Source organism: Taudactylus pleione, unplaced genomic scaffold, assembly GCF_031769625.1.
Source record: "Taudactylus pleione unplaced genomic scaffold, aTauple2 ptg000143l, whole genome shotgun sequence".
Lineage (NCBI taxonomy): Eukaryota > Metazoa > Chordata > Amphibia > Anura > Myobatrachidae > Taudactylus > Taudactylus pleione.
The window spans coordinates 156,939-184,044 of NW_028284545.1; the positions used below are offsets into that span (position 1 = coordinate 156,939).

Sequence of the window (27,106 nt, forward strand, 5' to 3'; positions counted from 1 at the left end):
AGTCCCTCAGAAAATTGAATATGCCACTATGGGCTCTATTCAACAATTATTTTTTTGCTAAAAATGTGGAAACCTATCGTTTTCACAGTTTTTAAGTAGTTCCACTATTCAACAATGAGTTCATGGAGAAGATAACGCAATTATCTTTTCCATTCCCATACTGAATAGTATCGCACTGTAAGGAGCAAGCCATTGCTCTCTACAGTGCTTTACCGCTCTTTGCTATTCAGCAAAGCAAAAAGCGTTAAATTACTTGAAAAATCTTTACTTTATAAAACGCGGTATATGAAGCAAATCCTTAAATATCCCGAAAACTGCAGGGACAGGGCAATTTTCCCATAATTCCCTGCAGGATCTTGAAACTCCACCCCACTATACATACACCCCAATCTCCTTCCTTGCAGTGTGGTGACCGCCGAGTGTAATGCTGGGTACACACTGAACAGATCTATCTGCAGATCGAGTGACCTGCAGATATATCTGTAGATGATGGTAGTTCATACACACTGAACAGCCATCATCATCCAGGCAGCCGTGGCTCCCGCTGGCCGGGGGGAGGGGGAGTGTCCGACCCCCTCCCCGCTGCTGCATGTGTACGGGCGGTCTGCAGACCCTGTTGACCTATTGCCTGTCTAACATCTGGTGTCTACCTAGACATTGTCTACCTTTTTACAGTAGATCTTTCATTCCATAACCTTATTCATCGGTCACATCGAGTAACATCAGCCCCTTGAGCAGAATTACAGCAGCTCAGTCTCTTCGCCCGATGTGAGTATTCAAGCTGCATAAGCTGTTAGTGGCAACAGCATTCAAATGGACAGACACGCCTAAGTTTCTCCCACCACTCCCGTCACCACCACTGAATGCTGACATCCCGTCACACACTCTGCGATGGTTTTCTATCTGCGTGCGCGATTGCAGTGCGATCACAATCCTAACCTGCACACGCGCACTGCGGGGCATGCGCAGTAATAAGCACCATCCACCGATTTGCGTACGCTGTTGCAATTGTGATCCGGCTGCCCATAGTCTTTATATTAGTCTGTATGCATTTATATTTATGTAGTTTTATTTATTACATTTATGTATATATACATTTTAAATATAAAAAGCACATAAATTTAAATGGGGATGCGTTCAAAATCCAGTCTGCAGGGATTTCGGCGCTCAGAATGCCGGTGCTGACATTCCGACTGCTGAAATCCCAAAGGATGCTAGCAGGGTTAGGGGGAGGCTCAGCATTTGGGGGAGTTTTAGGTACTAAGAGGGGAGGGTTTGGGTTAGGGTGCGGGGGAGGGGGTGGTTAGGTTTAGGCACTGGGGAGGAGGTTAGGTTCAGGCACCCGGGAGGGAGGGATAGGTTAGGGGTAGGAGAGATGGAGGGTTAGGATACCGACCGACAGGTGTCGGTATCCTAACGCTGTCGGGATGTTAGCGTCGGCATTCTGACCGCTGGGATCCCGAGCGCCGGTATCCCGTACCCAACCCATATAAATGTAAATGTATACAGACTAATATAAAGCCTATGTACACATTTTAAGCAATTTAGGCAGTTTTGGCAGGCTGGAGCTGGACTTTCACTTTGGCGGTAACCACACTGCACGGGAGGAGACTATTCGCAAACTTCAGTAAGCGCATGACTGAGCATTCGTAGAAGAAAAAGGTTTTGATTTCAGAATCCTGAAAATTATGCCGTCTGCAAATCGCAGGGACAGCGTATAAACGCAACCGCTGTCCCTGCTTAAAAAAAATGCTGAATAGCTGACAATATAATTATTAATTGATTAAAAAATCATGAGGAGGTCCCGATAATATTTGGGGCAACATCATCACTCTTGCTGAATAGAGCCCTATGTGTTAAAAGCATTAAGAATCCTTGCAAACACCTGCACATACATGAATCAATAATAATAATTATAATGGAACTATATATAGTTTTTATATAGAATTAAAAATGATACAATACATATTTTTTATATATTTTTTTCTGAGACAGCATTGTTGATATTGGGAAGTTTGAGAGACTTTAATTTTCCAAAACAATCTTTGCTTCTTCTATTTTCTTCATTATGCCTTTACTGGAAAGAGTTAGCTCAGCGTGACGACGCTGCAGGTTCTCCAGTCTCTGACTAAGATTCTCTGTAGCATCTACCTTGTCCTCAAAGTCTTTAAGAAGAACCTTGTTGCCGAGCAGGCCACACTTTTGCTTTAGTTTCAGGTTGTTCATCCTCAGACTGTCTCTAGCCTGTTTGGTTTTAGTCAAAATATCCCTCTTGTTAGCCACCAGCGCCTCAACCTCCATAAGTTTCTCCTTCTGGTGTTGGTTTTCTGCCTGGACAAACTGTAGCTTCTCTTTCAGGTGGGTCAGCACTTGCACCGTGTTAGTAATCTTCTTCCTGAGTTTCAGGAGCTCTTCGTTTCTTTCTTCGATTTTCTCATTGTATGTCTGGTTTTCAATTTTGAGCTGCTCAAAGTCGATGAGGTGCAAGCCTTCAGCCAACTCTTCTCTGGAACGTAAGGCAGATTCATAGCGGTGGATTTGATTCTTGAGCTTGATGTTCTCTAGACGAACTTGAATGACTTCCTTCTCCTTGCGCTCTTCCTTGGATTGCAGCTGTTCCACTTCCTGGGCAAAGGAGGACGTTGCATGCTTCCCAATGCCTCGTCGGCTGCCCCCAAATAAGGCGATTTTCTTCTTCTGCTCTTGGAAAGCAGTCCACTCCCTGTCTATTTGACTTACAACCTCCTGACACTGCCCTTGGAGCTCTTCAATCTGCTGTTCGTAGCAAGCAGCATCTTCTTTGTACTTCTTTCTCATCTCCTCCAGGGTGGCCAGGTACTTGAGGTAGCGTTGCTCCTGATCGGAGATATGCTTCTCATTCTCTGGTCGCGCTTCTTCTCCTTTCTTTCGGCGGAAATACTCGTACAGTTTGTGCTGGAGCTGAGCGTTCTGCTGCTGGACTTTCTCCCTTTCCAGAACTAGAGCATGATAGTGTTGGATTAAGGCTTCCTGAACCTGGTTGTCATTAACCATGTCACTTGGGCTATCCTGCGGCTCATTGTCTTCCTGCGACTGCTCAGCTTCCTCTTGAAGTTTATCTTCTTCCTCCTCTTTGTCTGCAGGAGGCTGGGTATCCTCCTCCTGTTGCTCAGGGGGATTACTGGGTGGCTCCTGATACTCTGTTGTATGTGGACCCCACTGGTCTGCTTCTACAGTCGTCTCCAGCTCCCCTTCCTCTGGCATCACATATTGCTCAGCAGGTGCAGGATTGGGTACAAAATACAGACTTTCAGTCAGTTCTTCCCTCTGCTTCTGTGATGAATCACTGTCTTCGTTTACAGGACTCCTGCCCTCTTCTTTCTGTGTGCTCTGCTCCTTTTCCACATGCACCACCGTACCAGGCTCCTCGTCACCTTCCTGGCCGGTACTTGGCTCTGTGTCACCTTCTTGGCCGGTACTTGGCTCTGTGTCACCTTCCTGGCTGGTACTTGGCTCTCTAGCATCTTCCTGACCAGTGCTTGGCGCTCTGCTACCTTCCTGACCGGAACCAGGCTCTCTGGCACCTTCCTGACCCGAACCAGGCTCTCTAGCATCTTCGTGACTGGTACCAGGCTCTCTGGCACCTTCCTGACCCGAACCAGGCTCACTGGCACCTTCTTGATTGGTGCTTGGCTCTCTAGCATCTGCCTGACCGGCATTAGGCTCTCTGTCGCCTTCCTGACCGGCATTAGGCTCTCTGTCGCCTTCCTGACCTGTACCAATCTGTATTCCGCCTTCCTCTGGCGCCAGCTCTCGGACTTCACTCATCATTGAGGTGTATGCAGAGTCCGGTCGCCCTGGGACTCTCGTAGCCTGGTTCTCCGGTGCGGCGGGCTGGCCGGTGCCGGTGCCTGCAGTGACCTCCTCCGATACTGCAGAGTACAGACTTGTGTATTTACCTCTCAGGAGGGTTTCTATGGAGACGGCGTGCTGGAGGGGAGGCGCGGCAACGCGAGCCCCAGGTCCTGATTGGCCGGCCGAGAGGGAACTCACCTCCCCCTCTCTCAACGTCCAATTGGAGTCGAATCGGCCGGCCTCTCTCAACGTCCAATTGGAGTCGAATCGGCCGGCCGGAGCCCATGAGAAGCCGGAGCAGCCCCGGCGCATGCGCATTGTCAGTGACGGAAGCGCTGGGCGGGGCTTCGTGGTACGGGTCCCAACAACAGCTCGTCGCAGCCAAGATGGCGGACCTGGGCAAGAAGTACTGCGTCTACTGCCTGGCCGACGTTACCGGCCTCCGCCTCCGCTGCACCGAGTGTCAGGACATCGAGCTCTGCACCGACTGCTTCTCGGCCGGCGCGGAGATCGGCAACCACCGGCGGTGGCACGGCTACCAGCTGGTGGACGGCGGCCGCTTCACCCTATGGGGACCGGAGGCGGAGGGAGGATGGACGAGCAGGGAAGAGCAGCTGCTGCTGGATGCCATCGAGCAGTTTGGCTTCGGGAACTGGGTAAGATCCAGAGGGGGGTCCCAGCTGCCTCCAGCTGATCCCCACTAGGGCAGCCAGCAGGCTGGGTGTAATGCACATCACACATGAAACAGGGATAAAAAGCGGGACACAGAGTACACCTGTGTATTACATTGAATGAGCATTGCATGATGTACCCTGGCAGGGGAGGGCAGTAGTCATGGTAGTGTAGAGTGAAACTTAATGTGAAAAGCTGATACGGAAACTGTGACTGTTATATGTTTAAAGTTTTGTAAAGGGGATGTTAGTGTTGGGACACACTCTCTGATCCCCTCCCCTGTACCCCTCTTTCCCTTTCCATGGTGGTGTCATGTCTCCATTGGACACCATGGGAGGAGGGATTCCCACCTGGCGCATTGCCGGCCACTGCAGGGGATTCCCTACCGGGGGCATAGCGGGCCGCTGCAGGGGATTGCCTCCCGGGGGCATGGCGGGCCGCTGCAGGGGATTGCCTCCCGGGGGCATGGCGGGCCGCTGCAGGGGATTGCCTCCCGGGGGCATGGCGGGCCGCTGCAGGGGATTGCCTCCCGGGGGCATGGCGGGCCGCTGCAGGGGATTGCCTCCCGGGGGCATGGCGGGCCGCTGCAGGGGATTGCCTCCCGGGGGCATGGCGGGCCGCTGCAGGGGATTGCCTCCCGGGGGCATGGCGGGCCGCTGCAGGGGGATGCCCACCGGGCGCATAGGTGGGCCGCTGCAGGGGGATGGCCACCGTGCGCATAGGCAGCCAATGGAGAGGATTCTCAACATGGGTGTTCTGGAGTTAATGGGAATCAGACAAACTATACTAGCAGAAGCTTTCTGTAGGAGACATTTAGTTGGACGCCTTTGAATAAGTTGGTGGCCAATTAACCAACATATGTGGGCACATTTCCATTCTGCCTGATACAACTGCATTGTGATAGTTGTCAATAATCATATTAATAGTCTACTTTCAAATCCGTCCTGAATGATTGTTGCAGGGTGCAGACCACCTTTTTAAGAATATACAAGTATATCTAACAAACATATTTCACACAATGTTTACATTTCTACTGTCTAATTGGTGGAATAATTTGCTGTGTACATGGGTCATGACTGACAAATCGTAAAGATCCGTCCACTCGTATTGACCAGTCAGATCCTATGGAGTACAATTAGTGTGGCCAGTTTACTGATCATGGTCAGATTTGCAGCCAAATCTGCATCGTATATCTCCCGACCAGCTACCACAAAGCACTGCGATGTAGGCGGCCATTGACTGCTTTTGATGTGTACACAAATACATTAATAGAGCATCAAGGCATCTAGCTCTTCTGACCACACACGCCTGTCGCCCAATTGGAATTTGTCCGGCTGCATGCATGGCTGGATCTTAAGTAGTGTACCAACCTCGTTAGCGATGCGTCCGGAATACACACTTGCCAATGCTGGGAGCGACGGCGCAAGAGCAGGGGTCATGCGGCCCTGCATGCAGGTCCGGTGGGCGTTGTCGCTGGCAATGCTCGGGAGTGTGCATCGTCAGTGATATTGAGAGTACACACTAGACGATGTTGCCGACATGTCCAATCGCACGACATATCGATCGTCCATCCCTTAAACTGTGGAGCTGTGGTTGTTTTATTTCAAAACCATAGCTGCAATTTAATGACTGCTAATTGATTGATTAGGGCAAGCTAACGTTAGGAGACTGGTGTTCAAGACTGTTGTGCTGGCACAGTGATGTGAATCGGTGGCATTTTGGAATCAAATATGGCAGAGTGTTGCAGAGCCACTCTGTGCAATGCTGGCGTGGTCTTTATGGGACTCTCCATGGCTGTGGTACTACAAAACCTGTAAGTGACTGTTTCCTACCCAGGATGGATTGAATATTAAGAATTTTGTGGGTAAAACCTTTAAGTGCCTTTTTAACCAAAAGAAGAAAAATCACAAAAAACATTCTGGACTCATGTTGAGTATATGGGTTGTCATTACACAAATGGGAGCCATCTGCAAAGGATTCCAGTAATGGCTCTGGTAGATTAATACACTCTGTCGCAGGCAGGTGAGTCGTCTTACCTGGACAGATAAGGGGCAAAAGCAATATGGGTCTTTGCCAAATAAAATGTCCTGATGCTTTTATTAGGAGCCTCCTCCCATATTCCTTATGTGGCGCTTGTTCAGACGACCTCCATAGAGCTCCCCCCAACGGGGACCTAGTTGCTCTGTCCTAAAATGTGATTAGCGCCCTGAGCCTGTTTATTCCTAAACCCACACAGAATGCTGCCACCATAGAGCTCCCCCCAACAGGGTCCTAGTCGTGCTGTCCTAAAATGTGATTAGCGCCCTGCGCCTGTTTATTCCTAAACCCACACAGAATGCCTCCACCATAGAGCTCCCCCCAACAGGGACCTAGTCGCACTGTCCTAAAAAGTGATTAGAGCCCTGTGCCTGTTTATTCCTAAACCCACACAGAATGCTGCCACATTTCAGGCAGTGATTTAGCACCAGAGAAATAAGTAACTAAAATGTCATAACGTTGCTAGTTCAGCCCATACTGATAATCAGCACACGGACCACTTCTTTGATGTTCCGCAGATCAAATATGAATGGAGGCTCTATTGGGTGCTGCTCTGTGGCCCTTTTCCAGTATTTAAAAATATCTGCAAATTGCTGAAAATGAGCTGTTCTTCCCCTAGCTCCAGGCATATTTCACTCGCCGCCCTGTGGGGTTTGTTATGGGTCTAAAGGCGGATATCCACTACCTGATTGAACTTTAACGTTATCATTCAATCGCTCATTAATCGGGCATGCAAATGTCAGAAACGACCAGAGATGCGCGCTCCCACTGGTCATTTCCAACATCGGTCATCGCCCGAACATGCTGGTCAATCTGCCAATAACGACAGATGATGGGGATGATAGAGGGTGCCGACACTGATCGACTGGTCGTTCAGTGAAGGTATTGCAGGGCATGGGGAACGACGGTACGATTGCGATGTCGTATTCGTACTGTCTTCTATGGGTCGGGTAGTGGATGTGTGGCATAAAACTTCTACCTAGTTCTTGTTGGTTGTTTTGTGGTTGTGATATGCAAGTAGGGTAGGAAAGGGGGGGGGGGTGTGTGTGTGTGTGTGTGTGTGTGTAAATATTTATACATGATTAGTCTTTAAACCTTGGGGTATATAATGATCTTATCTTCTCACTTAGACTAGACTATTGGTCAATGATGCCAGGGCCTCAGACGCCCCCCCCTGTAAAATTGATGACTTTTTGGAGACTGAGCAAATTCCTCTAATAAGGTGACAAGACTAAATGGGTTCATCATAGATATTAAAAAAAATAAAAAAAAATCCTTCGGAACTGACCCATGACCTCATGATTAGCTTCCGCCCTGCATTTGAAATATGCTATCTAAACCCACAGCGGCTAACACTAAGGGTACCCCGGACTTATGTTGTTTGGGCTGGCGTCCTTCTGTGTTCCGGCGTCGGGATTAAGATAGGCGTCTGTATTTTGACGCCTATCTTAAGTCCTGTGTCGGTCTTTCAGCGTCAGGATTGAGACCTGTGGCATCGCGGCCGCCGGTCTCATAAATGCATCCCGTTATTTTCCCACCTCTCTCCAATGTCCTGGGTCACCTGAGCCTAAGACAGATGTCATGGATTGGCTACAAATAAATGGGTTGTTTTTTTTTAACCTTTGTCCGGTAGCTTAACCATTTGTGGGTATTGTACTGAAGATTAGATCAGTGTCCCCAAATCTCCCCATTATGGTCTTATCTGCGTCTAAGATTTACTACCCTAGAGTGGTTGGAATTGAGGAGGTGAAAATGGATCTTCACACTTTGAAACACGTTTATGTAAATAAGGGGTGCAAATCAATCAATAACGATTTTCATAGTGCAGAGGCGCGGCGCGCACCCCGTGGCTTGTTTTCCTCAAGTGCGACTCCGATTATTGCCTCATTCAATGGTAAATGGACATGCTATATTGTATTTCTACAGTGTGCTACCTGGGTGAAGTGCATTTAAAAGTGGGGAGATCATCCTGAAAGTGACAAAGAAGACAGTGGGGCAGTGTAGGAGACTGATAGTGGCCATACGCAATGTATTGGAGGCTGTTTAAAAGATGTCCAATGGTTGATTTTTACTGTTTATAAATTGGTGATAAATGATTATGGAGGTGCGCACACAAAACCTGATTTGCCATGTTAAGTAATGGCAGACTTGATATTAAATTGCGCATGCGATTGTGACCCACATAACTCAGTTCACTCCTAATTGATTGCTCTGGGTTCCTGGCTGTAGCTACATCTCTTACAGAATAATTATCCAAGGTGTTGTATATGAAATTAACTGTCCAAATATACCTAATGTTACACCCCCCAGTAGAGATGTGACCTCCCTTCTCCCCTCCAGGGCAGAGAATGTGGGTGCAAGTTCTGCGCCCAGTTAGTGCCTAATGGTGCATACACACGGTCAGACTTGCTAGATCAACGATGAACGATTTTACCAACTATTTCATGAACGATGAATGATTTCTGACAGTATTTAAATGAATGATATTGTTCAACTCTGACTGCAAACAGTCGATTTCAGATATCGTCATCTGACATGCGGCACGCGCATCGTTCGTCATTTTTACAATCGTTATCGTTCATATCTTCCAGAAAATCTGACCGTGTGTACCCTCCATTAGAGAGATTTATACAAACCATTCTATAAAGAGGGAATAAGTGTACCTTTTACAGGTGGCTAAGAGGCATTAGAGCAGTGGTTTTCAACCGGTGTGCCGCAGCACACTAGTGTGCCGTGGCCAGTTGTGAAGTGTGCCGCGGGGCTGTCAGAGCCACCGGGCACATTTTACCGTACTTCAGCATCCCGGGCCGCTGAGCTCCTCTGGGAGACTCAGGCGCGCCCGGGCAGTGACCTGCAAAGACGCGGCGGCGTGACATCACAGGTCACTCACGCCGCGTTGTCCACTGCACTCCAGCCCGCACCGCCAGCCAACGCCCTGCGCTCTCTCTTTACCTTCCGCTCGGCGCCAATCAGCCAGCCCGCACTCTCTCTTTATCTCCCGCCCAGCAGCCTGCCTGGAAGCCCGACCGCACGCGATCCTGCTGCAGTGTGAGTGACAAGGGGGGAAGAAATGTGGGTTTTGTTTGTGTCGGTGGGCACCAGACATATTTTTTTCTTCTTAGTGGGTACCAGCCATAGTTTATTTTTTAGTGGGGGCCAGTCATGTCATTTTTTTTTTTTTTTTTAGTGAGGACCAGCCATATGTTATCCAGCCATATATTTGCCTATTTAGTGGGAAACAATGTGTTTTTTTGTTTCTGTGGGGCCAGCCATGGGTTTCTTTTTCTGTGGGGAGCAATGTGGCAGTTGTTTTCTGTGGGGAGCAATGTGGTATGGTTGTTTTATTGCTGTGGGGCGCAATGTGGTATGGTTGTTTTATTGCTGTGGGGCGCAATGTGGTATGGTTGTTTTATTGCTGTGGGGCGCAATGTGGTATGGTTGTTTTATTGCTGTGGGGCGCAATGTGGTATGGTTGTTTTATTGCTGTGGGGCGCAATGTGGTATGGTTGTTTTATTGCTGTGGGGCGCAATGTGGTATGGTTGTTTTTTTTGTTTGTTTTTTGTGGAGAGCAATGTGGGGGTTTTTTTTCTGTGGAGGCCAGCCAATGGGATTGTTTTATTCTTGTGGGGGCCAATGTAGTGTGTTTTTGTTCCTGTGGAAACCAACGTAGTGTGTTTTTTCATAGTCCGCGCACACCGCATCGCCGGATAGTGTGCTTTGGCAATTTTAAAATCTTGTGTAGTGTGCCTCGAGTTGAAAAAGGTTGAAAATCACTGCATTAGAGAGAGAGGTCCTCAATGTACAAAGAAGGAAGGTACATTTTGCCATCACTGTTGAGCTCCTGTATTATAAAATACTAAGCTCCGAGATTGCAATCATGGGAGTAATTTGCCTTTTTTTCAAACCCAGGCATTTATGAAGGAAGAAACCAATGTATTTTCTGCCTTTTAGAGGTGATCACGGTTGATTCCGAAGTTAAAATACACCCGTAAATACAAGTAGAAATGAACACACCATCGTCAGAACAAGGCAGTACTTTCCATAGAAAGGAATACAACACAGGAATTTACCAAGAATCGTGATTATAATCACGGGTGTAATAAAAGCAAACACGGTTCAAAAATAGAAGTTTGAAATACACCCCTTCCTGAGCAGCGTTTCTAGCTGTAATTCTAAAAATAAAGGGGTAATTTAAAACAAAAAAAAGAAAGTGTTGTTCCCCCCCCCCCCCCCCGTCCTCCTAAAGTAATTACCAGCCCATGGCTTCTGAGACAGTCCAGGTTCTAAAAAGACGGGGGACGTGTACGGCTCACCCGTATTTGATGAACCAGCACTGGGCTTTGTGAGCCAGTCCTGGTTTTAAAAATAGGGTAAAAAACTGGCGTTAGTTTCCCCCTGTTTTTAAAACTAGCACTGGACTCAAACCTAGCCGGGGTGTAATACCCCAGCCAAGGGACCCTTTCACCGGGTTACCCCGGCCAAAGCATAAACACACCAAGCTAGTCAGCCAAGTAGGTGATCTCAGGGGAGGTGGGGACCCCCCCAATAAAGGAGTCTCCCGAGTCCTTAGACTGAAGCCTGGGGCTCTTCCCTGCACCCCTGGCTGGTGTGTGCAGTGGTAATAGTGTGAATAAAAGATGGTTACTATTGTTTTCTACAGTGTGACTACTGTGCCAGCATGCCTGCCCTTTGGCACTTGTGGAACTACAAGTGCCAGCAGGCGGCAGCCTTACCCCCACTGTAAAAAAAAAATCATACAATACACAAACACCGTTGAAAGTACAGTTTTATTACATACAAAACACACTCACACATACTTACCTTCTGCCAGTTGAGCGGCCCACTTTTCCAGTAGAATTCCCATGGTTTTCCTAAAATAAAAATAAAAAAATCCAATACTCCTCTACCTCCTTGTGTAGTTCTGTCCAAATAAAAAAATTATTTGCGCGGATATATCTCTACCCTGGTAAATGACGGAAACCAGGTGGTTTCCATCACTTGCCGGGCCGCCAGCCAATCAGAGGCTGCGCTTGAGTAAGCGGCCGCTGATTGACAGCCATGCGGTTCTCAGCCAATCAGCGGCCTCTTACTCTATGCCAAAAAACATAAACACTGTAACTACATCCGACTTAGCGTCACCCCCTGTGTCTGGAGCATACACCAGGTTCTGCATCCTGTTTTATTGAAGGTGTGTGAAGCTGTGTATGGTCCAGGTTGGGGTTTTGTCCTGTGATGCTCTTTGTTTAGCCAGATAAAAGCTTCTGGTGATGATGCTAAGTTTATGCAGTAGATACCTGGAGGGGACAATTTATTGGAGTCCATGACCCCACAAAGGCTTTTTTAAGTGAGCGGTTTCAGCAGTGGCCTATAGAGTGCCAATGAGTTCATCCCTTGAGTTTCTTAGTAGAGCCACCTGTGATAACGCCTATTAGTATCACCCATTAGTGTCGTCTTTTTGCCTTGAATAGACTCCTCCATTCATAAGAAAACTATTCATTAGGCAAAGACCAGACATGGACAAGTGGTGTAGCTTGCCTGTGATTGGCGCAGTCTGGGCTTGTGCAGATGAGCCAAAATAGCCACTAAGTGGTATATTTACTAAAGTGCGGGTTTTTAGAAGAGGAGATGTTGCCTGTAGCAACCAATCAGATTCTAGTTATTATCTTCTAGGCTGGGGCGTATTAAGAGAGGAGGGGCCCTGTGTGAATTCCCCATGCGGGAGCCCCCTCCTCTCTCCTCGGCGGCCGGCAGCATAATGACCGCTGCCGTATACTCTGGACACTAGTCTGTGCCCAGAGTCTACTGCGCAGGTCACCGGGAAAATGGCACGGCCGCCGTTTCCCCAGCGTTTTCCCCACTGCACATGCGCAAATCGTTGACAAAATGACCGCGACGGCCATTTTCCAGGCGTTTTATGCAGGACTGCGACACCCGACTTGGGACTTTGGAGCAGAAAGTATGGGTGCAGGGTGTGCAGTGTGGGCACCTCTGGGATCCAGGTGCCCGTGTGCACTGCATCCATTATAGAAACTTCCCTGCTTCTAGAATGTGCTAGATAAATGATTGACGTAGAATCTGGTTGCTATGAGCAACATCTCCACTTCTAAAAACCCGCACTTTAGTAAATATACCCCTAAGGCTTTCACTGACTTTAGGGGTCAGCAGTGTGTATGTGTGTATGTATATAGCTTTCTGTGATGACATTTGCTTTCTTTCTTACGCCTATAAATTTACAGTATATGACCTTGGTCTGTTCTCTGCAGTGGAATACTATAACTGTGTATCTTAATGAGAATTCAATGAGTCATATCAAATGAGTTTTGTTTTTTTAAGCAGTCTGTCTGTAAATTGCACAGATTCTGATACTGATTGGAATAGGACAGACTCTTCATATAATTATTGTGCCCATCTCTTCTCCATCCTACAGATTAGTCAGGAGTGTCCCTAAAAGTTTGTGTATGATTTAAATGTTGTGTACGAAGTTTTCCCTTCTGTCTTTGTATCTACACATTAAGGATTCAGTTTATTTTTGGACTTTAGTGTTTAGACTGATACAAGTAAGTTTGCTTGCAAATGTACAGTTCCATTGTTTGCCTACTCTACTACAGAATTCTATTCTGTTTTTCCAGAGCTCAGCTGATGGCCTAATTCTTTTGCAATATCTTATATTATGGCCTGATGGAAAGTGATCTGTCATGGAGGGATATGTAGCAATTCAGGACATGGTCAGGTCTAGGATAGTATGAAAATGAAAGGGGGCAAATTCAATTCCTGCACAGAAGGATCACATAACATCATGTCTAGTATACACAATCCCCTGTACAGGTTGGGTACGGGATACCAGTGCTCGGGATTCCGGGGGCTGGAATCCCGACGCCGGCATCTGACTGGGTGACAATCCCAACAGATGGAGGTAAGTATATCACCAACCCCCCCCCCCCCCTAACCCTCCCTCCCTGCAGCCTAAACCTAACTTCTATCCTAGTGCCTAAACCTAACCTCAAACACCCCCCCCCTCCCGGCAGCCTAACCCTAGCCCTCCCTGCCTCCTAACCCTAGCCCTCCCTGCCTAATCCTAACCCTAAACCTCTCATCTACCCCAGTACTTACTGTTGGGATGCCGGTGGTGAGATTCTAACTGGTGTCAGGATTCCGCCGCCAGCAGTGCTCACTGGATCATTCAGAAGTTTACAAATCCTTCTGTAACCAATGCCATCAGTATGTTTTGCAACAATAAGGTTGCAAAGGTCTTGAGAGAGCTCTTTGCTTTTACCCATCATGAGATGTTTCTTGTGTGACACCTTGGTAATGACACCTTTTTATAGGCAATCAGTTGGGACTGAACCAGCTTATATTAATTTGCACTGACAAGGGGCAGGATTGCTTTCTAATTACTGATAGATTTCATCTGGTGTCTTGGCTTTCCATGCCTTTTTGCACCTCCTTTTCTTCATGTGTTCAATACTTTTTTTCCCTGTGTAATTTCACATTATTACACACTACTTAATTTATGGACATCCTATGTTTTGATTATTTTGCATGTGTGGATTGCATGGGTTGTTGCTGACATTTGGTAAAAGTTTCAACCATTTATCAGACATGAGTGCCTTTTTAAAAGTCTTTTTCTTACTGAAACCGGTACGATGTTGTCCAACTAGAAAACCCCTCTTACATTTTATGTGGACGGGGTTCCACATATTGCTGAGCTGGGGGCGTGACTAGAACATAAGGCTGTAACTATACAACTATCAGGGCCTAGCGCTGTCATAACAACAGGGCCTAGTGCTGTAACTATACAACTGCCAGATCGTTCTGATCAATACTAACATTGGAAACTGTGGTCTGATTCAGAGATGTCGACTACTCGCACAGCTGCTGCGTCTTTGTACACAGCCTCTGTGTGATCATATGCTAATACCGCAGGAAGCGGCTTAAGTAAAACGACGTCTCCTGCCGGCTTCTCTGATCTGCTGCTGCATCCAAAGTTCCAGCATCGGTCATCTGAGTAACCCTCAGGATGACCGGGTAATTCACGCTGCTAAAGCCAGTGACGCTACGTCCAAGGGTGCAGCCACTGGCTTCAGCATTCCCAGAAAAAGGGCCCTCCACCTGTCAGTCAGGCTGCAACATCCAGGTCTCTGAGAGCAAAATATCACAGAACAAGATCTGCACATGCTCAGTGCGGCATCTGCTCATGTGCCTGTCTCGCACCATTGGAAATGCTTGAAAACCTTTGTTTGTAGTGTTCACTCTAGCTCCGGCTAGAGAGGGCACGTTCGTGGGCGCGCCGAAGGCGCACGCGCGACATAGAAGGGGGCGTGGTCAACAAAAAGGGGGCGTGACTATAAGACGCGTCCCCTTTTCGTCACTCTTGAGGGCGTGCCCGGCACTTACGGACACGCCGGGCAGCCCCCAAGCCCTGCAGACAAGGAGAATAGATGCCGGGCGCATGCGCCCGGCGTGTCTTCTCCGGCGGTGACCGGGTCACCGCACATTTCTTCACCTGCGGGACACTGCGACCCGCGGGTGAAGACAGTTCCCACAGGCTGTTAGGGCAGGGCGCTTTTTGCCCTCCTTCTGGAGGGCAGGATGCTTTTTGCCTTCCAGAAAGAGGGCAGGGCGCCGCGCCCCGCTAAAACAGCCTAGCGGGAATGCTATGTTTGTGTACATCTCTGAATTAGGCCCTGTGAGGTTCTGATTAGGTCTCTCTAACCCTGTCCCTTTAAATATAAAAAAGCTAAGACGTATAAACTTACATCTTTTATCCAGGTCATGGACAACACTGGCCTTCTAACTGCCGCCTTGGCTCTAGTAAGTTATTGATAAGTAAGACATTTAAAAAAGAAACCAAACACTTGAGCCTTGTTCCGGTCAATGACTGACGTACACATCTCCCAGATGAAACGTGTCTATGTATATATTGTATTTTCTTCTTTTACTAGCTTACTAAGTCATTTTATTCTATGCTTTCTCTCAGGAGGATATGGCTGCTCACGTGGGAGCTTCCCGGACCCCCCAGGAAGTTATGGAACACTATGTCAGCATGTATATTCATGGAAACCTGGGCAAAGCATGTATTCCTGATAGTATTCCCAACAGGGTAACTGATCATACTTGTCCCACGGGAGGTCCCCTGTCCCCCAGCCTGACCACACCATTACCCCCCTTAGACATCACTGTGCAAGAACAGCAGCAGCTAGGCTACATGCCCCTTCGCGATGACTATGAGATAGAGTACGACCAGAATGCCGAGACTCTAATCAGCGGCCTGTCGGTGAATTATGACGACGATGACGTCGAAGTAGAACTAAAGGAATCCTGCGTGGACATGTACGTCCGGAAACTGAAAGAGCGACAGCGGAGGAAGAACATCGCACGGGATTACAACTTGGTACCGGCGTTTTTGGGTAAAGATAAAAAGGAGAAGGAGAAACCAGTAAAAAGAAAAATCTCCAAGGAGGAGAAGGAACTGCCGCTAAAATTGAGGCCACTCTTCCAGTTCATGTCCAGTAAAGAAATAGAGGACTTCTTCGAGAACATGCACAAGGAACGAATGCTGAGGGCGAAGCTCCGAGAGCTACAGAGGTACCGCAGGAATGGCATCACCAAGCTGGAGGAGTCTGCCGAGTACGAAGCTGCCCGACATAAGCGGGAAAAGAGGAAAGAGAACAAAAACACTGCCAGCTCAAAGAGGGGCAGAGAGGACGGTAAGGAGGGAGAATTTGCTGCCATTGAAAACCTCTCTGGCTTTGAGCTGCTTTCGGACAGAGAGAAGGTGCTATGCAGTTCCTTGAACTTAAGCCCCACTCGTTACTTGACAGTCAAAACTATTATCATTAAGGACCACCTCCAAAAGAGGCAGGGGATTCCATCCAAGAGCCGGCTGCCCAGTTACTTAGATAAAGTCCTAAAGAAAAGGATTTTAAATTTCCTAACGGAAAGTGGCTGGATATCCAGAGACGCCTCATGATAGTTTATATATTATTATTATTTTTTAAAACAGATATATATAAATATATATAATATAAATAAGACTTGTACAAATAAGGACTCTCCTGAGTGAAATCTTACTATATTTGCCAGGTTTTTATTTTCTTTATTTGAATATAGGTATATTCTATTAGTATGGTGATATTGTTTTCCTGTTAGTGCATTACAGTGACGTAGTGGTGTGCAGTATACTTTCACTCTTTCTAAAAAGGAGGTACCGAACTTTGCAATGGATTGTTATTGTAACATAGGCGTAAGACTAAGTAAGAGGAATTTCATATTCTACATGCCAAAACCTGGCTGAAGTGGGAACTTTTTAGTCATTTTCCGGTGTATTCTGACCCCCCTTGTGGAGAACTGTCCTGTAGATTGGGCAAGTTTTGGCATTAAATGATGGCATGGTGATCGGTAGATTTCCGTTAGATGGTAAACTATGACTGGCGGCAATGAAACTAAAATGCATCTTATTGTCCCTGCAGCCCATTCCCGTATCCCATCTCCTGTGGCATTTCGGCTGGTCATAGGTTCCAAACCTTGGGGCTTATGTAATAGGGAGCGACTTGCAGCTGCTGAGGGGACTCCTGCGAGTCTTCTCCTATTTTTAAAGCGGCAATCATTTTAAAGCCAGAACCAGCTTGGTTTTGGCTTTAAAATGATTGCCTCTTAAAATCTGGAACAGCTCGTAGGAGTTCCCGCAGTGGCTGCTGATTGCACCTTATTACATAATAAGCCCCCTCATGTCTATTACAAAAGGCATTAAGGAGTATTGCAGGATGTAAGATTTGTGCTGCAGCTATAAAATTACTGATCTGGAGCTAAAATGTTTATTGGGCTTCTAGAAAAAAGTTAATGACTGTAACGAATGTCTCCAGAGTTCAAGATATTTGTGACACGGGCGCTTGTGGCAGGATCGTTTTCTGGTTTGGCCACAGATACGGGTGACAGAACTGGCCTGTGGCCAACCGAATCAGATCCCATGGATTTCTGTGAATGCGATTGGCCAATTATCACCTGCACCAAGCAATAGCGGTCATTAAGTATCTCTCTCGTTCCAGCCTATTACTCAGGTTCCAGGGAATTCTGTAAATCGGAGGCAGCCTGCATTTGTGGAACTACAAGAACCAACCTATGACAAGCGTACTTGCAGTCCCACAACTGCCGGAGAGCCACAAGTTGTTGACTCCAGCTGTATGAAGTCATTATCTGCTTAGGTTAGTTCTCCTTAAGCTGCAGATAAAATGCCTGTCAGACCGACAGACATTTTATCTGGCAGCCGCAGATGTCCGCGGCATACACTGTGAGATTTGGTACCGGCGTTGTGAGATTTCTCAGTGTATTCGCCCGACATCTGCGCTCCACCCCTGGGGGAGGAGACCTTTCCCTGTTCCTTCCATGGGAAGGAACACAGGAAATGTCTGTGTTGGCCACGGCTGGGCATTCACTGCCCGATGCAGCCGACAGTTTAACTTGAAAATATCGCATCGGACTGGCATGCTGGACAATCGGCATGCCCGACCGAGCAATATTTAATACTCGGTCGCCCGCGCACACGCTACAAATATCGGGGTGATCCATGGATATCGGGCGGATCGCCCCGATAATTGTAGCGTGTATGGGCTTTATTGTTGCCACAGGTTCCCTCCTTTGTGGTGAAGTCTGAGAGGAAGATTTGCTAAAACTGAAAAACTGAGGTGTGCCCTAGAGCAGCCAATTAGAATCTAGCTATCATTTCCTAGACTGTACTAGCCAAATGATAGCTAGAAGCTGATTGGCTAATACCTCCACTCCCCCCCTCCTTTTTTTTTTTTTTTATAGAAATATTAGTAAAGTTACCCTGTAAAGTCTGTGGTCCTGGTTCCTTCCACATTTTCATTTGATCACCATAAAGCCTTCTCTATTTCTATTCTCTGCTAGTACTTTGGAATTTTTTTTAATGCATTGACACTAAAGAAAATACAAAATAAACAAATCTTTAAGAAACCAGCAACAAAAAATATTCCTTTTCAGCTAATTATTGAGAAAAAATAAAATCTCCACCTAAGACCTGTGTTGTACAGGAATAAACGGCTATCAGGAGGATTTCTTTATTTTGAAGCAGAAATACTCCTTACATAATCATAATGATTTTATCACAAGAGAGCAATTATATTATACCCATCGTAGTGCTAATTGCATGTCTTGCAGCCTATCACTGGGCAGCACAGAGGCGGAGTCTGGGGTCAGTAATATGCTAATCAGGCCCTAATTCCCGTGGTAAAGCAGGACACAGGCAGTATGCAAGGACCATCATAAAGCAATCGCTGCCTTCCTTACCGTCCCTGCCCTTAGCTCCTGTCCCGGCACTGTGAGCTTCTATAGCAATCTGCTGTTTACTTTATTTTATCTCTGGCAGGTAATCGGTCACATGCATACAATGAGACTGATCTATAAAGCGGCCAGGACTTTGCAAGGCGTGACCCCCACGTGTTTTCGTTTACCCCGTCAGGTTTATGCATATGGTGGCCGTATGTTGGCTGATACTGTAGCTTAGCATTGTCTAATTGTGTAATATTGGTGAGGTGTCGCCACTCATGTAGTCCTGCTATTGTGGTGCCAGGATTATGTTTTCTAGCTGTGTGTCTGTGTTGTCACTGCTACCTGGATAATTAGCTCATGTCTGTAACTAGGAGACACATTGTATAAAGGGAAGAGGGTTTTCCATGGCAACCAATCAGATTCTCTAATTGTTTGAATCCCGCTTAGAGCACTGTAAACGTCTGTCTGTAGCACCGTACAGAAAAACAATAACATTGACAACACAATCACTTCAATATAGAGAGTACAAACACAACAATAGGAAATGGACTAAACGGTGAAGTAAGACAGAGACTGCTTTATGGTCACAATGACTCGGTGCCCTGGGGCGAGTAATCCTTAGCGCCAGCTTTACCCTCCAAGAAATGCTAAAGAATGTACGCTGTGTGCATATTTGTCTTTATATATTTATTTATTTTTTCATATACAATTCTTCAGAGAAAAATCTTGATAATAACATCAGCCCAGGGAGCCGATTCAGTTCAGCTGGAGTTGAATAGCGCCGGGAAGTAGGTCCCAGGGCTGTTTTATTCAGCTGTTTAGTCCAACAATTACAAGAACGGGCATTCTCTGATTAAACTTGTGACTCAACACCCAGGTTAAGTCGCGAGAACCAGTATTCTCCAACTTAAATGCCGGCCGGAAAACAGCCTCGCGGCCAGCACTTCAGTCTGACTTCTCCTTTAGTTACCCTAACAGCAAGCTTAATTGAATAGCTCCGGGACCAACTTCCGGCGCTATCCAACGTCTGTTAAATTGAATTTACCCCCCATGAAAGAGATTACGTTTCACTAACGCTTAAATACATTATTTTATTTTTTTAGATAACCTAGTTGCATATGGCTTATTAAGTGCCTGGGGTTAAATGTGATTTATGATGCAGGGAAATGGTCCCCAGGCAGTGGATGTGCCAGGCTCTACAATCATGTTTCAGGGGTTTCCATTGGCGCATGTTCTTCCAGATTGAATGGTGACCCCTAGGCAAGCGGAGATTGGTGTCACCAGTTGTCTATACTATTAGGCTGCAATATCTTTGGAGTGTGTACACACAGTCAAAGGGTCTATCTAATCGGCCAAAGCTCTCCATGTGTGGGCACGCTGTTCTTGCTTTTTGGTCAAAGGCTGGCTTTACCCAGACATTGGACATTACCATAGATGTTGTTTTTAGTCCACAATCTATGCCCAACCCTGTGTCGCTTGGATTTGTTTTTTTTCTGGACTTCATTTGATAAATCTTCCTAGGAATGTGATTATTCAGTTCTGGCCACCAAAATATCCATCCTAATTGCCAGGGTTGTGGCGTTTCTCCATTTGTCATGTCCACGAAGGCGCCAGCAGTCCAGCACCTGATGGATGGCCTCAAAAGTCGAATCGCTGGCTTTCAAATAGGCCGGCTGTCCATTTATGTGGCTGGTGACTTTACGGGGCACCACTGCTGTCTGTTTATAACCCAACCCACTGGCTTGAAGGAATACTGCCCCCATAATAAGTAGGGCTTTTTATTTTATTAGAACATTGTGAACTAGATTAAATTAAGGGGTCTAGTTACTAAGCAGTGCTAGGAGACAGAGTGAAAACTGATACGGTACCAGCCAATCAGCTCCCAACTGTCATCTCACAGGCTGTGTTTGAAAAATGACAGTTAGGAGCTGATTGGCTGGCACCTTATCACTTTTCACTGTGTCTCCTAACACTGCTTAGTAAATAGACCCCTAAATGTTTTGGTGCCTATAGATCTTAGATGGATTTCCCCAATTCCCTGTTCTGTCGGAGAATCAGGGAATTCAACATGTTAAACAGTCTCGATTCCCCGTTCCCAACCTGAAAATGGTCAGAATTGGCAAGTCGTGAATTTTTTGACTGTTGAATTTTCCTGATCCGCCGACTGATCACCGATGGCCGCAGAACGGAGAATTCAGCCGCAGATGTATGGGCCCGCTTAAGGTTTTTGATATCTGTTAAATGTGATTTTATTTAATTTTTTTCATATTTTTACAGGATGGCTGAGAGACCCTTCCATAGTATATCGCCAGCTATGCATCATTCTGTGCCTTAAGCATTGCATCATATTGAAAAGCAAGCCAGGGATTTGTGACTGGAGCGATGGAAACGGCGACATAACTTGCGATCTTTTGTAATTATAATTTGTATAGGTTCCTCAGAGGCTTGCTTTCTAGCAAATCTGTTTTCACAGATAATCATCACTGCCTGTAATGTACCCGGGGGTTTATTTACCTCAGAGCGTTTCTGCTTTGCCCTATGTGTCACTAATGGCGTAGCCTCCGATCTATCCTCCAAGCCAAGCGCAGGAAATGGGACATAATGTACGGTCTTTGGCCAGTGAGGTCAGGGTGGTTTCCGTCACAACTTTTTTGTATGTCCTAATTGTATGGGGGCAAAAAGTAACTTATGTAAGTTTGGGGGGGGGGGGCGGGGGGAGATTTGCATACTGTGATCGAGAATTTTTTTTAATATATATATATTTATTACAGTGTTGCTGTTTGATATTCAAGTACACACACTTTATGCCTGAAGATACAATTGGTAGATGGCATCACTTCATGCTCGGTGTTTAAGCCGTGTGGCCTTGTGAGCTGTAAACCATCGTTTGGTCAGTTTTTCTCTCCACCCCGCTGTCACCCGGTGACGATGCACCAGTGATGGATGGTTTTACTGTAAATAGTTTCTTGTATTTTCCTACATCGGAGCGCTTTCAGAATCCCCATAACAGAGTCCGCAGAGCACCGAGGAAAGCCGCCATTTTGAGTTTTCCCTTTATTGCTCCTTTCCACAAATAGGGACTTCATCAAGAAAAAGTTTGATATTACTATGTTATATTAATGTTACGTATTGATATTGTGAAGTAATGCAGATTCCGCTACTTTCATTGTCCTTTACCAACCCCGCCCAGGGCATATAAATGCTGGGACTCCAATGAGCAGTCTGTAGATTTGACTCTATTGGTGGATTCTACTAATCGGATAATTCCAGATATTCTTTAGATATGACATTTGGTAAATCTCCCTCTTTAACCCAAAAATAGTGCTTTGGGAGGGGGTCACTCCCCTGGAGCTTCCACCCCATTTAGCAGGATGACAGGACCTCTCCCCTCGGTACTGCTTGGCATCTCCATAGAAGGAGATGATACCTCACAGTGGCTGGGGGTTCTGTATTATTGTGAGGTTTAGTAAAATTAGCATTTAAAGTGTAAACTCTTTTGAAGGCTCCCTGTCTTGAGCGCCCTTCTCCTTTACACTCTCATATTGCAGTATGGTTCTGTGGTGCCTGAGGGAAATCCTGTGGCTTTTCTTCTTACAAATTACCATAATACTTTAGTGCCTCCAACATGCATGGACGACAGAATGGTAAGGAGTGGTATTATTTTGTAGATATCCTCAAGGCACCCTAACAGTCCAGGTTTTCAGGATATCCATACTTAAGCACAATTGACTTAATTAGCACCTCTGTCACTTTGATTATACCATCTATGCACAAGCATGGATATCCTTTAAAACCTGTACTGTTAGGGTGCCTTGAAGACAGAGTTCGGGAACCTCTGGACTGGTGGATCCCGTGAAATGCACATCTTTCCAAAGCTGACCATACACTACGCGATCAGTGCAAACGGACATGGGGAGGAGCGGCGGGCCTATAATTGTCGCACCTCCATACACAATGTATGGAGACGATGTCCATTCACAGCATGAATTTGGCTGGATCGCCGGGAGCATTGGACAGGTTTTATTACAAAAGTGTCTTCATCGTTTAATCAGTTGTCAGGCTGTGGACGCTTATAGCTTGGGTCTATTGACTGAACGATAATCATTCAAACCTGTTTGGTTACAATTACCGTGCAGTGTATGGCCAGCTTCAGCATGTAGCAGGTTGTATGCTGGCCACTGTCCGTTGACGCCAATGTATTCTGCTGACAGCTGCTTTTCCTTCATCTTGACATAAAATGTATTTCCTATTGTACAGCCACAACATTCATTTCCTAATAGATTTCATAACGATGATGTGGGTATGACAAAGGTCCTGAATTTAAACTGGGCTTTGCCACGTTCAGCTCCTTCCTAACGGATGGCTTTTCCATTGTAACAGCCAGTGGCTTTTCTACATTTCCACTGTTCCTTTATGCACTGAGACCAGAGTGCTGTCTCTGCTTTTCACCAATGCCTTCTTATAATTTGGGCAAAAGGTTTTATTTCCATCGCCCTTGGATATGACCCAAATCTCCCTGCTGGAAACGGCAGGACACAAATCTGCCTGGGTGGTATAAAGAATTTGGTGAATAAATCAGATTGTCTGAAGGTACAGGTCCCCTTTTAAAGTGCTCAGTGATTGTAACCTCACATTACGGTTGCTCTTTTTTTTTTCCGTGTTTGTAGCATCTGTGCAGCTTACACTGCAATATATTACCTTCTGCTGCCAGAATTCATTTTCCTGTGCTCCCAAACAATTACATATTCTCTATATAGTAATGTACAAAGAGCTGCAGTACTGTTTTTGCAGCAGAGTGGCGCTGTGTCCTCTTTCGTTGTTGCATATAACACAGATCTGTTCAAAGATAGAACCGATCTGACGGCCACCACTTATCACTTAGTTTGGTGTAACATTGGTCTGTTTCCCCAGGTGATTATAATCTTTCAGGATTATTCCTTTTTTCTGTGAAAAAAGGCTGCACCTATGGCTTGTACCTTATCCTGACATTGGGATGGCCCATGCATGCTATATGGTGTTCTCAGTGCATTAAGAAACTAATGTACTTTAGCTCTTGCCTGGGTGAGGCAAGAATTCCATCTGCTGGAATTGTTTTGTGCGATAGTGAAGAGCACAGACGGAGCTCGGGCGTCCCTCCTCCCAATGTGTCACTATACTCTGAGGCAGCAATACACGAGGTGCTGACTTCCTGCCGATTATTTACAGTGTAAATCTCCCGGGCGTCGTTCTTACGTTTACAAAACCCTCATCTTACACCTCCCATATATTCCTGTGCAGCACATTTTGCATCTGCGGCGTTTTTGTACGACTTTGTATAAAGAATAACCGATACCGGTTTCAGATGTTTGCATGTGTTTTATGTTTTTGTTTATCGATGGTATCCCTGACATTTTATAGAAGCCTTTTACATCATTGTAATATAAATGGTCCATTCACTTGGGATCGCTGCTGGACATATTGCCATTATAACTTATTGTTCTGCAACTGATACGAATACAATATCTATATATTTCCATTTTGTATGATGTAATAAATAAGTTTCTGTGAAACTGAATTTCTACTGTTTTGCGCTTCTTTTGTCAGTGTATTAATATTTACTCTGAATACATACATACACACACATATACATACACACACATATACATACACACACATATACATACACACACATATACATACACACACATATACATACACACACATATACATACACACACATATACATACACACACATATACATACACACACATATACATACACACACATATACATACACACACATACATATACATACATACATACACACATACATACATACATACAGTGGGTATTGGGATCATCCGGGTCATATTTGGTAAATGTTTACATGGTTTAAGCTCCATGGCTGCTCATACTGTATAGAATAAAAAAATGAAGATAATTTAAAATGACCCAGATAATGTTGGTTAGCTAAGTATCAATGGGTAATCCAAATGTTTCCATGGTGACCGTCACTGCTAGTAATCAGGGTTGGTCAGACAATGAGCATCTCTCCTTATTATCCTGCAAACTGGACACAACACGTGAGAAATATTCTATACAGAGCAGAATGATTTATCCTAGAAGGTAAATCATATAATCTATGTTTCTACTTCAGGGTCCATAGGGTATCCACAGGATACCTTGGGGTATAGGTGTGACGTCAGTCGCAGGGCACCAAAGAGTTAAGCTTTCAACCTCCCAGGATGCACTAGGTCCCCCTCCTATACCCCGCCCCCGGGCCAAGGCACCTCAGTTTAGTTTGGTGCCCGGCCGGCGTCGGGTGCACCTGTCGGAGTGGGGGCTAGAAGAGCCCCTGAAGCTTTCTTCAGTGCAGCTGTGGCTGCACATCTGGATGTACAGCATGGACAGTCAGTCCTGACGTCCATGCTGTCTTCCCTACACCCCCGCCGCTACCAGAACGCCGGTACCGATCCGGGGATGCTGGTGAGCATCTGGGGTCACAGCTAGCGGTGACCCCAGATGTTCCGAACCATGGCCGGATCCAAGGGGGACAAAGGTAAGCAGCGGAGTCCCGCGGTGGGTCCCCGCTGGTCACATGGTCCTGAGTCCCCAGGCAGGGGGCTCCCTGGGGACTGGCTGCAGCGTGGAGCCAGGTACTGAACCTGCGCTTTCCACTACCCCCTGGGACAGCGGACCGCAGCAGAGCGGTAGCGCTGCGGCGTCCCAGGGGTTAAATGCATGCCAGGGGAGCGCGCCTTCCCTGTCTCACAGCCGGCGCCTCCCCCGCTGCACACAGCCCTCTCTGCACTGTGCTGACTGGTCCTGTGTCAGCGCTCCTCCCCCAGGCCAGCTTCTCTCTGCTCCTCGGCGGCCATCTTCTCTGCAACGCATGGTGAACGCTGCTGGAAGTCTGGAAGGAAGCATCGTGGTCTGGGTCCCCCCGCATACCTCTCCTCCGCTGTGGCTCAGGTCTGTGTATGCAGCGCTGTGTCCTACCAGGCCCTGTGTCTGTGTAGTTGAGTGATCAGCGCTGTTAGTGCAGGAATTGTTATTTCTCTGCATTGTATGTGACTGTGCTAGCGCTGCCTGTAACTTTTCTTCTCTAAACTGTCAGCTTTATTACTGTCCCTGTTCTTTCTGCTAAAGCCCTTGCGGTGCGGTGCTGCAGGGTGGTCTCTCGCCTATTTAATACTTAATTGGTGAGAGAGGTCACATACGTGGTGCCATCATGTCTGAAAGTGATTTTCCCCTCCGGCTACAGTGTACCACGTGCAAAGTACCGTTAGAGGAGGGGGAGGGTAGCGCGGAGGGCCTTTGCCGGCAGTGTTTGTCCATGGCGCGGCCTATTACGGTTACAGCACCGGTACAGGAGCCGCCCTGGGCTTGTTTCGCTCAGGCGTTAACAGCTTTAGTGGGCCAGTTAGCTCCGCAGCCCGCGTTTACTCCGATGGGTTTGTCCCAGCAGTCTGTGGTGTCGTCACCCATGCAGGGGTTCCCACGACAATTGGTGGTACCCCACAGTCTCCCTATTTCCCCGCTCCCGGGTTCTCAGGAGCCAGCGTGGGTTAACTCCCTGACGAGTTCTGTACAGCACTTGTCGGATGTGTTGCAAGGGGAGTCTGTGATGCGGCCTCATAAAAGGCCGGTGGCGTCTCTGTCCGCTCCTTATGAGGATGACGAAGGGACGTCTGATGATGGGGAGATTCTGGATCCTTACGATCAGGAACCTCTCCATACTAAGGACGCTGATGCTAAGTCCAAAGTATATATTCCTGGACTTATTCGGGCGGTCCGCACAGCCTTGGTGATTGAGGACGAAGTTCCCCCAGCGGCTAAATCTAAGTATGCCTTTTTCAAAGATGTGAAGGGCGATGCCACAGTCTTTCCTCTTTCGGGTCAGTTGGTGGACCATTTAGAGGAGGCGTGAAAACAACCTGGAAAAAGATACCAGCCGCAGAGACGCCTGGCGGTGGCTTATCCGTTCGCGGATAATTATTTTGCTAAGTGGGAATCCCCTCCACAGGTGGATTCTCACGTCACCTGGTCTTGTCCGTAGTGCCACATTGCCGATGCCATCCATGTCCTCCCTTAAGGATGCTACGGACCGCAAGGTAGAAATCTGCCTGAAGTCCGCTTATTCCCTTGCAGGGGGGGCAGCACGGCCGGCTATGGCCATTTGCTGGGTTGCCAGAGCGATGGAGCGCTGGGCGGATTCATTAGATGCTTCTTTTGAATCCGACTGTCCGGCCGAACAGGCGGAGTTGATTGGCAATCTTCGTGATTCGGCCACCTAC

At 46.9% G+C, this 27,106-nt stretch overlaps 2 protein-coding genes across 2 annotated transcripts; one reads left to right on the top strand and one right to left on the bottom strand.

Moving 5' to 3' along the window:
- Positions 1 to 1,913: 1,913 nt before the first annotated feature.
- CFAP184 (cilia and flagella associated protein 184) lies at positions 1,914 to 4,064 on the bottom strand. The gene has a single exon (XM_088473875.1). It carries the CDS (start codon positions 3,808 to 3,810, stop codon positions 2,026 to 2,028), a length of 1,785 nt encoding a protein of 594 aa, XP_088330001.1. The 5' UTR covers positions 3,811 to 4,064; the 3' UTR covers positions 1,914 to 2,025.
- Positions 4,065 to 4,126: 62 nt separating this feature from the next.
- On the top strand, positions 4,127 to 20,673 carry TADA2B (transcriptional adaptor 2B). Its single transcript, XM_088473876.1, has 2 exons — positions 4,127 to 4,490; positions 15,522 to 20,673. The coding sequence occupies exons 1-2, from the start codon at positions 4,221 to 4,223 to the stop codon at positions 16,512 to 16,514; spliced, it is 1,263 nt and encodes a 420-aa protein (XP_088330002.1). The 5' UTR covers positions 4,127 to 4,220; the 3' UTR covers positions 16,515 to 20,673.
- Positions 20,674 to 27,106: the final 6,433 nt, after the last annotated feature.

Coding starts and splice junctions, on each gene's coding strand:
- TADA2B (XM_088473876.1), top strand. CDS start 4,221: ATGGCGGACCTGGGCAAGAAGTACTGCGTCTACTGCCTGGCCGACGTT. Junction 4,491..15,521: donor AGTTTGGCTTCGGGAACTGG/GTAAGATCCAGA, acceptor GCTTTCTCTCAG/GAGGATATGGCTGCTCACGT.
- CFAP184 (XM_088473875.1), bottom strand. CDS start 3,810: ATGATGAGTGAAGTCCGAGAGCTGGCGCCAGAGGAAGGCGGAATACAG.